The sequence below is a fragment of the Anomaloglossus baeobatrachus genome, chromosome 2, assembly GCF_048569485.1.
Source record: "Anomaloglossus baeobatrachus isolate aAnoBae1 chromosome 2, aAnoBae1.hap1, whole genome shotgun sequence".
In the NCBI taxonomy this organism is placed as follows: Eukaryota; Metazoa; Chordata; class Amphibia; order Anura; family Aromobatidae; genus Anomaloglossus; species Anomaloglossus baeobatrachus.
This window is the reverse complement of record NC_134354.1, coordinates 769315088-769332386: the sequence shown is the minus strand read 5'-3', so window position 1 is coordinate 769332386 and position 17299 is coordinate 769315088. Positions and strand designations below refer to the sequence as shown.

At 45.2% G+C, this 17299-nt stretch overlaps 1 protein-coding gene across 1 annotated transcript in view; it reads right to left on the bottom strand.

Annotated features, from left to right (window-relative positions):
* Window positions 1-9152, bottom strand: part of ANKRD42 (ankyrin repeat domain 42) — a 39960-nt gene extending 30808 nt beyond the window's left edge. The window contains exons 1-8 of the mRNA XM_075334700.1: window positions 9078-9152; window positions 5652-5818; window positions 5128-5235; window positions 4808-4927; window positions 4586-4721; window positions 1398-1598; window positions 266-391; window positions 82-187 (exon numbers count right to left, since the gene is read on the bottom strand). Of these exons, the coding sequence (XP_075190815.1) occupies window positions 82-187; window positions 266-391; window positions 1398-1598; window positions 4586-4721; window positions 4808-4927; window positions 5128-5235; window positions 5652-5818; window positions 9078-9099 (986 nt within the window). The 5' untranslated portion in view covers window positions 9100-9152. The remainder of the gene's footprint in view (window positions 1-81; window positions 188-265; window positions 392-1397; window positions 1599-4585; window positions 4722-4807; window positions 4928-5127; window positions 5236-5651; window positions 5819-9077) is intronic.
* Window positions 9153-17299: the final 8147 nt, after the last annotated feature.

Sequence of the window (17299 nt, the reverse complement as noted above, 5' to 3'; positions counted from 1 at the left end):
TCACCGACACATGGGGAATATGACAACGGCACGTGTAACAGGTCAGAATCCAACACACCACATGGGAGGTTATCATGCTACCTTTTTGCCACGTCTCTCGGGGTCTCGCCGGCCTCGGTGGTGATGTTGTAGTCCGCCCCCATCTCCAGCAGCCATTGTATGCACTCCACCTGACCGGTGCCCGCGGCTGAGGAGCACAACGCCGGGTCACATCACAGAGATCGCCCCTTATAGACAGCCCTGGCCCCTTTTCTGTGATTCTCACCTTTGTGTAAAGGAGTGGAGCCTTTATCATCTCGCTCGTTAATGTTAATTATTCCACTCTCTACCAGTTTTCTAAGGGTTACTAAATCACCTTTATAGGCAGCGACGTGAGCCGGGAAGGCCAAATCTAGTGAGACAAGAAAAAACATAGTAAAGACAACAGTGTCTGTGTGCCACTAGAGGGAGCTCACTGACCACACATTCTGACTGCCTGGAGCTGCCACTAGGGGGAGCTCACTGACCACACATTCTGACTGCCTGGAACTGCCACTAGAGGAAGCTCACTGACCACACATTCTGACTGCCTGGAGCTGCCACTAGAGGGAGCTCACTGCCACACATTCTGACTGCCTGGAGCTGCCACTAGAGGGAGCTCAGTGACCACACATTCTGAGTGCCTGCAGCTGCCACTAGAGGGAGCTCACTGACCACACATTCTGACTGCCTGCAGCTGCCACTAGAGGGAGCTCACTGACCACACATTCTGACTGCCTGGAGCTGCCACTAGGGGGAGCTCACTGACCACACATTCTGACTGCCTGGAACTGCCACTAGAGGAAGCTCACTGACCACACATTCTGACTGCCTGGAGCTGCCACTAGAGGGAGCTCACTGACCACACATTCTGACTGCCTGGAGCTGCCACTAGGGGGAGCTCACTGCCACATATTCTGACTGCCTGGAACTGCTACTAGAGGGAGCTCACTGACCACACATTCTGACTGCCTGGAACTGCCACTAGAGGGAGCACACTGACCACACATTCTGACTGCCTGGAGCTGCCACTAGAGGGATCTCACTGACCACACATTCTGACTGCCTGCAGCTGCCACTAGAGGGAGCTCACTGCCACACATTCTGACTACCTGGAGCTGCCACTAGGGGGAGCACGCTGACCACACATTGTGACTGCCTGCAGCTGCCACTAGGGGGAGCTCACTGACCACACATACTACGCTGAACCCTATGAGAGATGTATGGATTTGTGTGCAGTGAGCTCCCTCTAGTGGTGGTCATCTACATGTATGACTACGTTAAGGGAGCAGGAATAGCTCTATACCAACACAACACAACTTTAATTTCATACAAATCAATGGTTTAAAAAAAAAAAAAAAAATCTGATCTATACTCACTCTCCATCTCTTCAGGATGATCCCTCTCATACTCTACACAGTCTATATACTGAATGATTCTCTCCTTATAAAATCTTCTCGCCAGGTCCTTTGGGTTGTCTCCCTTACTGTTTCTTGCCTCCAGCGCACGGGTGAGGCTGGGGAGTTTACTGAGCACAAATTTTAAGCAATGCAGATGTCCCTCCATGGCGGATAAATGCACTTATAACAGACAAAAAATATCCTGTAATGTATACAGCACAAATGTATAAAATAGAATAAACAGACACACAATAGAGAGAATCATTTCTAACTTAATGTTTCCAATTTAGATTATATTATCTGGTCCATGGCGGCAGTATTATAGTAGTTATATTCTTGTACATAGGAGGCAGTATTATAGTAGTTATATTCTTGTACATAGGGGCAGTATTATAGTAGTTATATTCTTGTACATAGAGGGCAGTATTATAATAGTTATATTCTTGTACATAGGAGCAGTATTATAGTAGTTATATTCTTGTACATAGGGGCAGTATTATAGTAGTTATATTCTTGTACAGAGGAGGCAGTATTATAGTAGTTATATTCTTGTACATAGGAGGCAGTATTATAGTAGTTATATTCTTGTACATAGGGGCAGTATTATAGTAGTTATATTCTTGTACATAGGGGCAGTATTATAGTAGTTATATTCTTGTACATAGGAGCAGTATTATAGTAGTTATATTCTTGTACATAGGAGCAGTATTATAGTAGTTATATTCTTGTACAGAGGAGGCAGTATTATAGTAGTTATATTCTTGTACATAGGAGGCAGTATTATAGTAGTTATATTCTTGTACATAGGGGCAGTATTATAGTAGTTATATTCTTGTACATAGGGGCAGTATTATAGTAGTTATATTCTTGTACATAGGAGCAGTATTATAGTAGTTATATTCTTGTACATAGGAGCAGTATTATAGTAGTTATATTCTTGTACATAGGAGCAGTATTATAGTAGTTATATTCTTGTACATAGGAGCAGTATTATAGTAGTTATATTCTTGTACATAGGAGCAGTATTATAGTAGTTATATTCTTGTACATAGGAGGCAGTATTATAGTAGTTATATTCTTGTACATAGGGGCAGTATTATAGTAGTTATATTCTTGTACATAGGGGCAGTATTATAGTAGTTATATTCTTGTACATAGGGGCAGTATTATAGTAGTTATATTCTTGTACATAGGGGCAGTATTATAGTAGTTATATTCTTGTACATAGGAGCAGTATTATAGTAGTTATATTCTTGTACATAGGAGCAGTATTATAGTAGTTATATTCTTGTACATAGGAGCAGTATTATAGTAGTTATATTCTTGTACATAGGAGCAGTATTATAGTAGTTATATTCTTGTACATAGGAGCAGTATTATAGTAGTTATATTCTTGTACATAGGAGCAGTATTATAGTAGTTATATTCTTGTACATAGGAGCAGTATTATAGTAGTTATATTCTTGTACATAGGAGCAGTATTATAGTAGTTATTCTTGTACATAGGAGGCAGTATTATAGTAGTTATATTCTTGTACATAGGGGGCAGTATTATAGTAGTTATATTCTTGTACATAGGGGCAGTATTATAGTAGTTATATTCTTGTACATAGGGGCAGTATTATAGTAGTTATATTCTTGTATATAGGGGCAGTATTATAGTAGTTATATTCTTGTACATAGGGGCAGTATTATAGTAGTTATATTCTTGTACATAGGGACAGTATTATAGTAGTTATATTCTTGTACATAGGAGCAGTATTATAGTAGTTATATTCTTGTACATAGGAGCAGTATTATAGTAGTTATTCTTGTACATAGGAGGCAGTATTATAGTAGTTATATTCTTGTACATAGGGGGCAGTATTATAGTAGTTATATTCTTGTACATAGGGGCAGTATTATAGTAGTTATATTCTTGTACATAGGGGCAGTATTATAGTAGTTATATTCTTGTACATAGGGGCAGTATTATAGTAGTTATATTCTTGTACATAGGGACAGTATTATAGTAGTTATATTCTTGTATATAGGGGCAGTATTATAGTAGTTATATTCTTGTACATAGGAGGCAGTATTATAGTAGTTATATTCTTGTACATAGGAGGCAGTATTATAGTAGTTATATTCTTGTACATAGGGGCAGTATTATAGTAGTTATATTCTTGTACATAGGGGCAGTATTATAGTAGTTATATTCTTGTACATAGGGGCAGTATTATAGTAGTTATATTCTTGTACATAGGAGCAGTATTATAGTAGTTATATTCTTGTACATAGGGGCAGTATTATAGTAGTTATATTCTTGTACATAGGAGCAGTATTATAGTAGTTATATTATTGTACATAGGGGCAGTATTATAGTAGTTATATTCTTGTACATAGGAGCAGTATTATAGTAGTTATATTCTTGTACATAGGGGCAGTATTATAGTAGTTATATTCTTGTACATAGGGGCAGTATTATAGTAGTTATATTCTTGTACATAGGGGCAGTATTATAGTAGTTATATTCTTGTACATAGGGGGCAGTATTATAGTAGCTATATTCTTGTACATAGGAGCAGTATTATAGTAGTTATATTCTTGTACATAGGAGCAGTATTATAGTAGTTATATTATTGTACATAGGGGCAGTATTATAGTAGTTATATTCTTGTACATAGGAGCAGTATTATAGTAGTTATATTCTTGTACATAGGAGCAGTATTATAGTAGTTATATTCTTGTACATAGGGGGCAGTATTATAGTAGTTATATTCTTGTACATAGGGGGCAGTATTATAGTAGTTATATTCTTGTACATAGGGGCAGTATTATAGTAGTTATATTCTTGTACATAGGGGCAGTATTATAGTAGTTATATTCTTGTACATAGGAGCAGTATTATAGTAGTTATATTCTTGTACATAGGGGGCAGTATTATAGTAGTTATATTCTTGTACATAGGGGCAGTATTATAGTAGTTATATTCTTGTACATAGGGGCAGTATTATAGTAGTTATATTCTTGTACATAGGGGCAGTATTATAGTAGTTATATTCTTGTACATAGGGGCAGTATTATAGTAGTTATATTCCTGTACATAGAGGCAGTATTATAGTAGTTATATTCTTGTACATAGGGGCAATATTTTAATGTAAACATGAATCTGATACTACGTCTACCTGGTGAGTTTCCATCATGATTGATTGCTTCCACAGAAGCCCCCCACCGCAGAAGAAGCTGTAGACAGCCGAGTCGGCCATGAAATGCAGCATAATGAACTGGAGTCCATCCTTTAATATCTGCGCTGCCTGTATCCTGCAATGAATAGAAACTTAACAATATAAAATAATTACATAAACCTAGATTTATACATCCTCAGTACATTAGACGGTTGTGCTTACCGCTCCACTGCGCAGAATGGTCTGTAAAGTGAATGAGTGCCCATGGGCAGAGGCCAGGTGTGCTGGGGTGCACTGCCGGTCATCTTTAGCCGAGAGGTTTGCTCCACTGAGAATCAAGGCCTGTGATTGAGAACAAGGTGTGACTATAGAAAATGCAATGCATGATAGATAGATAGAGGGATAGATAGATAGATAGATAGATAGATAGATAGATAGATAGAGGGATAGATAGATAGATAGAGGGATGGATAGAGAGAGGGATAGATAGATAGAGAGAGGGATGGATGGATAGAGGGATAGATGGATAAATATGTACATACCTGCATACAGGCATCTTGTCCTTTAATAGCAGATAAATGAGCTGCCGTCCATCCTCTGGGGGTCACGTTAGTGATGTCCGCTCCATGCCACAGTAACCAGTGAAGACACTGCAAGATCACAGACAAACTGAAGATTAACATGATCATAAAGACAGAGTGATCTTATCTGTTCTAAATTGGTTTACGTATATATTCCTATTAATTTCTTAATAAATCTTTATCAGGTGCAAGTCTGTTTTATTCTGATACAGAGCTATAAAATCATTTGCATAATATTATTATTAATAATAATAATAATAATAATAATAATAATAATAATTCTGGCTTCCTGCAGTCACCACTAGAGGGAGCTCAATACTACTCAATAGTAAACCTGCATGCAGTGAGCTCCCCCTGGTGGCAGTGAGGAAGGAATGCGCCCACTCTATAAGAGTCTTGAATCTAGTCATTAAGCATTTTTATTATTAGGTCTACTCCCCACAGTATGTAGGAAACACAGCACAGGGTGGATAGTGGAAAGTTACCTCCAGACTCCCAGAATGTGCAGCCCAGTGCAAGGGTGTAAACTTATGGACCGGATCCACGTCATTCACACTGGTCCCGTTCTTCACGATGGTGGCCAGCTCTTCGACATGTCCGCACCTCACCGCCTCATGGATGTTGCTGTAATCCCTCTTCTTCTGCAGCGCGGCTACAGCGACCAGTCACATCAACAAACACAGGGGTTATGGACAATTACAATATTGGGATAGTCATCAATATACCTGGCTGCTGCTTTGGACTGGACATGGAACAGCGCCGCACAATGACCTCACATCCAGCCTATATTACTGGGAGAGACACACGGAGCTCACATCCAGCCTATATTACTGGGAGAGACACACAGACCTCACATCCTGCCTATATTACTGAGAGAGACACACAGACCTCACATCCAGCCTATATTACTGGGAGAGACACACGGAGCTCACATCCAGCCTATATTACTGGGAGAGACACACAGACCTCACATCCTGCCTATATTACTGAGAGAGACACACAGACCTCACATCCAGCCTATATTACTGAGAGACACACAGAGTTCACATCCAGCCTATATTACTGGGAGACACACAGACCTCACATCCAGCCTATATTACTGAGACAAACAAACAGACCTCACATCCAGCCTATATTACTAGGAGAGACACACAGACCTCACATCCAGCCTATATTACTGGGAGGGACACACAGAGCTCACATCCAGCCTATATTACTGGGAGGGACACACAGAGCTCACATCCAGCCTATATTACTGGGAGACACACACAGAGCTCACATCCAGCCTATATTACTGGGAGAGACACACGGAGCTCACATCCAGCCTATATTACTGGGAGAGACACACGGAGCTCACATCCAGCCTATATTACTGGGAGAGACACACGGAGCTCACATCCAGCCTATATTACTGGGAGAGACACACAGAGCTCACATCCAGCCTATATTACTGGGAGAGACACACAGACATCACATCTAGCCTATATTACTGAGACAAACAAACAGACCTCACATCCAGCCTATATTACTAGGAGAGACACACAGACCTCACATCCAGCATATATTACTGGGAGGGACACACAGAGCTCACATCCAGCCTATATTACTGGGAGGGACACACAGAGCTCACATCCAGCCTATATTACTGGGAGAGACACACAGACCTCACATCCAGCCTATATTACTGGGAGAGACACACAGACCTCACATCCAGCCTATATTACTGGGAGAGACACACAGACCTCACATCCAGCCTATATTACTGCGAGAGACACACAGACCTCACATCCAGCCTATATTACTGGGAGAGACACACAGACCTCACATCCAGCCTATATTACTGAGGGACATACAGAGCTCATATCCAGCCTATATTACTGGGAGAGACACTCAGCGCTCATATCCAGCCTATATTACTGGGAGAGACACACAGACCTCACATCCAGCCTATATTACTGAGGGACACACAGAGCTCATATCCAGCCTATATTACTGGGAGAGACACACAGAGCTCACATCCAGTCTATATTACTGGGAGAGACACACAGACCTCACATCCAGCCTATATTACTGGGAGAGACACACAGACCTCACATCCAGCCTATATTACTGGGAGAGACACACAGACCTCACATCCAGCCTATATTACTGGGAGAGACACACAGACCTCACATCCAGCCTATATTACTGGGAGACACACAGACCTCACATCCAGCCTATAATACTGGGAGAGACACACAGAGCTCACATCCAGCCTATATTACTGGGAGAGACACACAGAGCTCACATCCAGCCTATATTACTGGGAGAGACACACAGACCTCACATCCAGCCTATATTACTGGGAGAGACACACAGAGCTCACATCCAGCCTATATTACTGGGAGAGACACACAGAGCTCACATCCAGCCTATATTACTGGGAGACACACAGACCTCACATCCAGCCTATATTACTGGGAGAGACACACAGATCTCACATCCAGCCTATATTACTGGGAGAGACACACAGACCTCACATCCAGCCTATATTACTGGGAGACACACAGAGCTCACATCCAGCCTATATTACTGGCAGAGACACACAGACCTCACATCCAGCCTATATTACTGGGAGAGACACACAGAGCTCACATCCAGCCTATAATACTGGGAGAGACACACAGAGCTCACATCCAGCCTATATTACTGGGAGACACACAGACCTCACATCCAGCCTATATTACTGGGAGAGACACACAGAGGTCACATCCAGCTTACATTACTGGGAGAGACACACAGACCTCACATCCAGCTTATATTACTGGGAGAGACACACAGGCCTCACATCCAGCCTATATTACTGGGAGAGACACACAGAGCTCACATCCAGCCTATATTACTGGGAGACACACAGACCTCACATCCAGCCTATAATACTGGGAGAGACACACAGAGCTCACATCTAGCCTATATTACTGGGACGGACACACAGAGCTCACATCCAGCCTATATTACTGGGAGAGACACACAGACCTCACATCCAGCCTATATTACTGGGAGAGACACACAGACCTCACATCCAGCCTATATTACTGGGAGAGACACAGAGACCTCACATCCAGCCTATATTACTGGGAGACACACAGACCTCACATCCAGCCTATATTACTGGGAGACACACAGAGCTCACATCCAGCCTATATTACTGGGAGAGACACACAGACCTCACATCCAGCCTATATTACTGGGAGACACACAGAGCTCACATCCAGCCTATATTACTGGGAGAGACACACAGAGCTCACATCCAGCCTATATTACTGGGAGAGACACACAGAGCCCACATCCAGCCTATATTACTGGGAGAGACACACAGACCTCACATCCAGCCTATATTACTGGGAGAGACACACAGAGCTCACATCCAGCCTATATTACTGGGAGAGACACACAGAGCTCACATCCAGCCTATATTACTGGGAGAGACACACAGACCTCACATCCAGCCTATATTACTGGGAGAGACACACAGACCTCACATCCAGCCTATATTACTGGGAGACACACAGAGCTCACATCCAGCCTATATTACTGGGAGAGACACTCAGCGCTCATATCCAGCCTATGTCCAGCGGGTTTCATATTTAAAGGGATTTCTGGGGTGAAACATCCACTTTAATAACCATAGCATACAAAAGTCCCCGTGTACCCCAATCACTGACCCCATAATTGATACAGATAATGTATCAAAATAGTGATGTTAAACAATTATAACTTCAAAGGGAAAAAAAAGTGAAAAACCTGTTTTACTTTTTCTCCCACTTTTGGGGAAATCAGTCATTGATTAACACCTACTCCAGCAAAGAAGGGGATGGGATATGTTGTGGACACGCTGGCACTTGTGGTTCTCCACCCATCGCACATCTCACCTTCCGAAGACACCGCCGGCATGTCTCAGCTTCTCTAGAAACCTGTAAATAGATGATATTACCGGCAACTTCCGGGACGCGACGTGGTTTCTATGGAAACTGTAGGTGATTACTAATACGTCACTTCCTCTGCGACGTAGAAGAGGTCTGAAGGACGCCATTTTTGAAACTGGCAGAGCGGCTTCGCGGAGTCTGGGTTGCCAGTCTGTTTTGCCCTTGATAATGAAGGGCATGTGATCATAGCAGCCGTCAGTGACGGAGAAGAGACGGGCTGCTCGTACTTGTAGCGAACCAGCGGTCTATGGACATAAAAAGTGAAAGTAACGGCTCAGCGCTTGTACCGCAAGGCATGCCGGGACTTGTAGTTTATAGCGTACTGGGGAGGCACAGGGATGAAATGGTGTCAGACTCTCTGAAATGGACTAAATATGGAAGAATGTGGTTACTGTAGACATATACCACTCTGAGGCCATAGGGGGGCGCTCTTGGGGTGTCATATTTAGAACATTCATTTTGGATCGTGTGATCCCTAAGTATAGCAAAAGCCATGCCATTCATTGATTTAAAGGGTTTGTCTACCATTGGGTAGGGCAACTTTTTTTTTTTTACTTCTATTTTTGGCTAAAAGAAAATAACATACTTGTAATTAGGTTTCATTAAATATTTCACACCGTTTGCCTTCTATAGCCTCTGTCTATTGCTGGGTGTGGAATGAGGTAACTGAGGGACCATCAGTGAGCTCCTTATTTCAAGGTAACTCTTTTTGCATCCGTCTTTTTCTCAGCTCCTCTCGGCTAATTTACCATCACAGACCACATCAAAGCTGAACGTGCAGGAAAACCATGAGGCTGTAAAAGACAAACCATGCAAAATTTTTAATTAAAACGAATGCAGAAAAATGTTAGGTTCGGCCGATGCTGCGGCCCAGTAGGTCCACTCCCGCTCGCCCCCGCCATCATTACACATTACTCTGTATGGAGGGCTATGTGGGGCCCATTATTCTGTATGGAGGGCTATGTGGGGCCCATTATTCTGTATGGAGGGCTATGTGGGGCCCATTATTCTGTATGGAGGGCTATGTGGGGCCATTATTCTGTATGGAGGGCTATGTGGGGCCCATTATTCTGTATAGAGGACTATGTGGGGCCCATTATTCTGTATGGAGGACTATGTGGGGCCCATTATTCTGTATGGAGGGCTATGTGGGGCCCATTATTCTGTATGGAGGGCTATGTGGGGCCCATTATTCTGTATAGAGGGCTATGTGGAGTCCATTATTCTGTATGGAGGGCTATGTGGGGCCCATTATTCTGTATAGAGGGCTATGTGGAGTCCATTATTCTGTATGGAGGACTATGTGGGGCCCATTATTCTGTATGGAGGGCTATGTGGGCCCATTATTCTGTATGGAGGGCTATGTGGGGCATATTATTCTGTATGGAGGGCTATGTGGGGCCCATTATTCTGTATGGAGGGCTATGTGGGGCCCATTATTCTGTATGGAGGGCTATGTGGGGTACATTATTCTGTATGGAGGACTATGTGGGCCCATTATTCTGTATGGAGGACTATGTGGGGCCCATTATTCTGTATGGAGAGCTATGTGGGGTACATTATTCTGTATGGAGGACTATGTGGGCCCATTATTCTGTATGGAGGACTATGTGGGCCCATTATTCTGTATGGAGGGCTATGTGGGGCCCATTATTCTGTATGGAGGGCTATGTGGGGTACATTATTCTGTATGGAGGACTATGTGGGCCCATTATTCTGTATGGAGGACTATGTGGGGCCCATTATTCTGTATGGAGGGCTATGTGGGGCCCATTATTCTGTATGGAGGACTATGTGGGGCCCATTATTCTGTATGGAGGGCTGTGTGGGGTCCATTATTCTGTATGGAGGGCTATGTGGGGCCCATTATTCTGTATGGAGGGCTGTGTGGGGTCCATTATTCTGTATGGAGGGCTATGTGGGGCCCATTATTCTGTATGGAGGGCTATGTGGGGCCCATTATTCTGTATGGAGGGCTATGTGGGGCCCATTATTCTGTATGGAGGGCTATGTGGGCCCATTATTCTGTATGGAGGGCTATGTGGGGCACATTATTCTGTATGGAGGGCTATGTGGGGTCCATTATTCTGTATGGAGGGCTATGTGGGACCCATTATTCTGTATGGAGGGCTATGTGGGGTCCATTATTCTGTATGGAGGGCTATGTGGGGCCCATTATTCTGTATGGAGGGCTATGTGGGGCCCATTATTCTGTATGGAAGGCTATGTGGTGCCCATTATTCTGTATGGAGGGCTATGTGGGGCCATTATTCTGTATGGAGGGCTATGTGGGGTCCATTATTCTGTATGGAGGACTATGTGGGGCCATTATTCTGTATGGAGGGCTATGTGGGGTCATTATTCTGTATGGAGGGCTATGTGGGGCCCATTATTCTGTATGGAGGGCTATGTGGGGCCCATTATTCTGTATGGAGGGCTATGTGGGGCCCATTATTCTGTATGGAGGGCTATGTGGGGTCCATTATTCTGTATGGAGGACTATGTGGGGCCATTATTCTGTATGGAGGGCTATGTGGGGCCCAGTATTCTGTATGGAGGACTATGTGGGGTCCATTATTCTGTATAGAGGACTATGTGGGGCCCATTATTCTGTATGGAGGGCTATGTGGGGTCCATTATTCTGTATGGAGGACTATGTGGGGCCATTATTCTGTATGGAGGGCTATGTGGTGCCCATTATTCTGTATGGAGGGCTATGTGGGGTCCATTATTCTGTATGGAGGGCTATGTGGGGCTCATTATTCTGTATGAAGGGCTATGTGGGGCCCATTATTCTGTATGAAGGGCTATGTGGGGCCCATTATTCTGTATGGAGGGCTATGTGGGGTCCATTATTCTGTATGGAGGGCTATGTGGGGCCCATTATTCTGTATGGAGGGCTGTGTGGGGTCCATTATTCTGTATGGAGGGCTATGTGGGGCCCATTATTCTGTATGGAGGGCTATGTGGGGCCCATTATTCTGTATGGAGGGCTATGTGGGGCCCATTATTCTGTATGGAGGGCTATGTGGGGTCCATTATTCTGTATGGAGGGCTATGTGGGGCTCATTATTCTGTATGAAGGGCTATGTGGGGCCCATTATTCTGTATGAAGGGCTATGTGGGGCCCATTATTCTGTATGGAGGGCTATGTGGGGTCCATTATTCTGTATGGAGGGCTATGTGGGGCCCATTATTCTGTATGGAGGGCTGTGTGGGGTCCATTATTCTGTATGGAGGGCTATGTGGGGCCCATTATTCTGTATGGAGGGCTATGTGGGGCCCATTATTCTGTATGGAGGGCTATGTGGGGCCCATTATTCTGTATGGAGGGCTATGTGGGGCCCATTATTCTGTATGGAGGGCTATGTGGGGCCCATTATTCTGTATGGAGGGCTATGTGGGGTCCATTATTCTGTATGGAGGGCTATGTGGGGCTCATTATTCTGTATGAAGGGCTATGTGGGGCCCATTATTCTGTATGAAGGGCTATGTGGGGCCCATTATTCTGTATGGAGGGCTATGTGGGGTCCATTATTCTGTATGGAGGGCTATGTGGGGCCCATTATTCTGTATGGAGGGCTGTGTGGGGTCCATTATTCTGTATGGAGGGCTATGTGGGGCCCATTATTCTGTATGGAGGGCTATGTGGGGTCCATTATTCTGTATGGAGGACTATGTGGGGCCATTATTCTGTATGGAGGGCTATGTGGGGCCCAGTATTCTGTATGGAGGGCTATGTGGGGCCCAGTATTCTGTATGGAGGACTATGTGGGGTCCATTATTCTGTATAGAGGACTATGTGGGGCCCATTATTCTGTATAGAGGACTATGTGGGGCCCATTATTCTGTATGGAGGGCTATGTGGGGTCCATTATTCTGTATGGAGGACTATGTGGGGTCCATTATTCTGTATGGAGGGCTATGTGGGGCCCATTATTCTGTATGGAGGGCTGTGTGGGGTCCATTATTCTGTATGGAGGGCTATGTGGGGCCCATTATTCTGTATGGAGGGCTATGTGGGGCCCATTATTCTGTATGGAGGGCTATGTGGGGCCCATTATTCTGTATGGAGGGCTATGTGGGGTCCATTATTCTGTATGGAGGACTATGTGGGGCCATTATTCTGTATGGAGGGCTATGTGGGGCCCAGTATTCTGTATGGAGGACTATGTGGGGTCCATTATTCTGTATAGAGGACTATGTGGGGCCCATTATTCTGTATGGAGGGCTATGTGGGGTCCATTATTCTATATGGAGGACTATGTGGGGCCATTATTCTGTATGGAGGGCTATGTGGTGCCCATTATTCTGTATGGAGGGCTATGTGGGGTCCATTATTCTGTATGGAGGGCTATGTGGGGCTCATTATTCTGTATGAAGGGCTATGTGGGGCCCATTATTCTGTATGAAGGGCTATGTGGGGCCCATTATTCTGTATGGAGGGCTATGTGGGGTCCATTATTCTGTATGGAGGGCTATGTGGGGCCCATTATTCTGTATGGAGGGCTGTGTGGGGTCCATTATTCTGTATGGAGGGCTATGTGGGGCCCATTATTCTGTATGGAGGGCTATGTGGGGCCCATTATTCTGTATGGAGGGCTATGTGGGGCCCATTCTTCTGTATGGAGGGCTATGTGGGGCCCATTCTTCTGTATGGAGGGCTATGTGGGGCCCATTATTCTGTATGGAGGGCTATGTGGGGCATATTATTCTGTATGGAGGGCTATGTGGGGCCCATTATTCTGTATGGAGGGCTATGTGGGGCCCATTATTCTGTATAGAGGGCTATGTGGGGTCCATTATTCTGTATGGAGGACTATGTGGGGCCCATTATTCTGTATGGAGGACTATGTGGGGCCCATTATTCTGTATGGAGGGCTATGTGGGGCCCATTATTCTGTATGGAGGGCTATGTGGGGCCCATTATTCTGTATGGAGGACTATGTGAGGCCATTATTCTGTATGGAGGGCTATGTGGGGCCCATTATTCTGTATGGAGGGCTATGTGGGGTCCATTATTCTGTATGGAGGGCTATGTGGGGCCCATTATTCTGTATGGAGGTCTATGTGGGGCCCATTATTCTGTATGGAGGGCTATGTGGGGCCCATTATTCTGTATGGAGGGCTATGTGGGGCTCATTATTCTGTATGGAGGACTATGTGGGGTCCATTATTCTGTATGGAGGGCTATGTGGGGCCCATTATTCTGTATGGAGGGCTATGTGGGGCCCATTATTCTGTATGGAGGGCTATGTGGGGTCCATTATTCTGTATGGAGGGCTATGTGGGGTCCATTATTCTGTATGGAGGGCTATGTGGGGTCCATTATTCTGTATGGAGGGCTATGTGGGGCTCATTATTCTGTATGAAGGGCTATGTGGGGCCCATTATTCTGTATGGAGGGCTATGTGGGGTCCATTATTCTGTATGGAGGGCTATGTGGGGCCCATTATTCTGTATGGAGGGCTGTGTGGGGTCCATTATTCTGTATGGAGGGCTATGTGGGACCCATTATTCTGTATGGAGGGCTATGTGGGGTCCATTATTCTGTATGAAGGGCTATGTGGGGCCCATTATTCTGTATGGAGGGCTATGTGGGGCCCATTATTCTGTATGGAGGGCTATGTGGGGTCCATTATTCTGTATGGAGGGCTATGTGGGGTCCATTATTCTGTATGGAGGGCTATGTGGGTCCCATTATTCTGTATGGAGGGCTATGTGGGGCCCATTATTCTGTATGGAGGGCTATGTGGGGCCCATTATTCTGTATGGAGGGCTATGTGGGGTCCATTATTCTGTATGGAGGGCTATGTGGGGCCCATTATTCTGTATGGAGGGCTATGTGGGGCCCATTATTCTGTATGGAGGGCTATGTGGGGCCCATTATTCTGTATGGAGGGCTATGTGGGGCCCAGTATTCTGTATGGAGGGCTATGTGGGGCCCAGTATTCTGTATGGAGGGCTATGTGGGGCCCATTATTCTGTATGGAGGGCTATGTGGGGCCCATTATTCTGTATGGAGGGCTACGTGGGGCCCATTATTCTGTATGGAGGGCTACGTGAGGCCCATTATATTGTATGGAGGACTATGTGGGCCCATTATTCTGTATGGAGGACTATGTGGGGCCATTATTCTGTATAGAGGACTATGTGGGGCCCATTATTCTGTATGGAGAGCTATGTGGGCCCCATTATTCTGTATGGAGGACTATGTGGGCCCATTATTCTGTATGGAGGACTATGTGGGGCCATTATTCTGTATAGAGGACTATGTGGGGCCCATTATTCTGTATGGAGGGCTATGTGGGGCCATTATTCTGTATAGAGGACTATGTGGGGCTATTATTCTGTATGGAGGACTATGTGGGGCCCATTATTCTGTATGGAGGGCTATGTGGGGCCCATTATTCTGTATGGAGGACTATGTGGAGCACATTATTCTGTATGGAGGGCTATGTGGGGCATATTATTCTGTATGGAGGGCTATGTGGGGCCCATTATTCTGTATGGAGGGCTATGTGGGGCCCATTATTCTGTATGGAGGGCTATGTGGGGCCCATTATTCTGTATGGAGGGCTATGTGGGGCCCATTATTCTGTATGGAGGGCTATGTGGGGCCCATTATTCTGTATGGAGGGCTATGTGGGGCCCATTATTCTGTATGGAGGGCTATGTGGGGCCCATTATTCTGTATAGAGGACTATGTGGGGCTATTATTCTGTATGGAGGGCTATGTGGGGCCCATTATTCTGTATGGAGGGCTATGTGGGGCCCATTATTCTGTATGGAGGGCTATGTGGGGCCCATTATTCTGTATGGAGGGCTATGTGGGGCCCATTATTCTGTATGGAGGGCTATGTGGGGCCCATTATTCTGTATGGAGGGCTATGTGGGGCCCATTATTCTGTATGGAGGGCTATGTGGGGCCCATTATTCTGTATGGAGGGCTATGTGGGGCCCATTATTCTGTATAGAGGACTATGTGGGGCTATTATTCTGTATGGAGGGCTATGTGGAGCACATTATTCTGTATGGAGGACTATGTGGAGCACATTATTCTGTATGGAGGGCTATGTGGGGTCCATTATTCTGTATGGAGGGCTATGTGGGGCCATTATTCTGTATGGGGGGCTATGTGGGGCCCATTATTCTGTATGGAGGGCTATGTGGTGCCCATTATTCTGTATGGAGGGCTATGTGGTGCCCATTATTCTGTATGGAGGGCTATGTGGGGCCCATTATTCTGTATGGAGGGCTATGTGGGGCCCATTATTCTGTATGGAGGGCTATGTGGGGTCCATTATTCTGTATGGAGGGCTATGTGGAGCCCATTATTCTGTATGGAGAGCTATATGGGGTCCATTATTCTGTATGGAGGGCTATGTGTGGCCCATTATTCTGTATGGAGGACTATGTGGGGCCCATTATTCTGTATGGAGGGCTATGTGGGGCCATTATTCTGTATGGAGGGCTATGTGGGGCCCATTATTCTGTATGGAGAGCTATGTGGGGCCATTATTCTATATGGAGGACTATGTGGGGCTCATTATTCTGTATGGAGGACTATGTGGGGCCCATTATTCTGTATGGAGGGCTATGTGGGGCCCATTATTCTGTATGGAGGGCTATGTAGGGCCCATTATTCTGTATGGAGGGCTATGTGGGGCCATTATTCTATATGGAGGACTATGTGGGGCTCATTATTCTGTATGGAGGGCTATGTGGGGCCATTATTCTATATGGAGGACTATGTGGGGCTCATTATTCTGTATGGAGGACTATGTGGGGCCCATTATTCTGTATGGAGGACTATGTGGAGCACATTATTCTGTATGGAGGGCTATGTGGGGCCATTATTCTGTATGGAGGACTATGTGGGGCACATTATTCTGTATGGAGGGCTATGTGGGGTCCATTATTCTGTATGGAGGGCTATGTGGTGCCCATTATTCTGTATGGAGGGCTATGTGGTGCCCATTATTCTGTATGGAGGGCTATGTGGTGCCCATTATTCTGTATGGAGGGCTATGTGGGGCCCATTATTCTGTATGGAGGGCTATGTGGGGCCCATTATTCTGTATGGAGGGCTATGTGGAGCCCATTATTCTGTATGGAGGGCTATGTGGGGCACATTATTCTGTATGGAGGGCTATGTGGAGCCATTA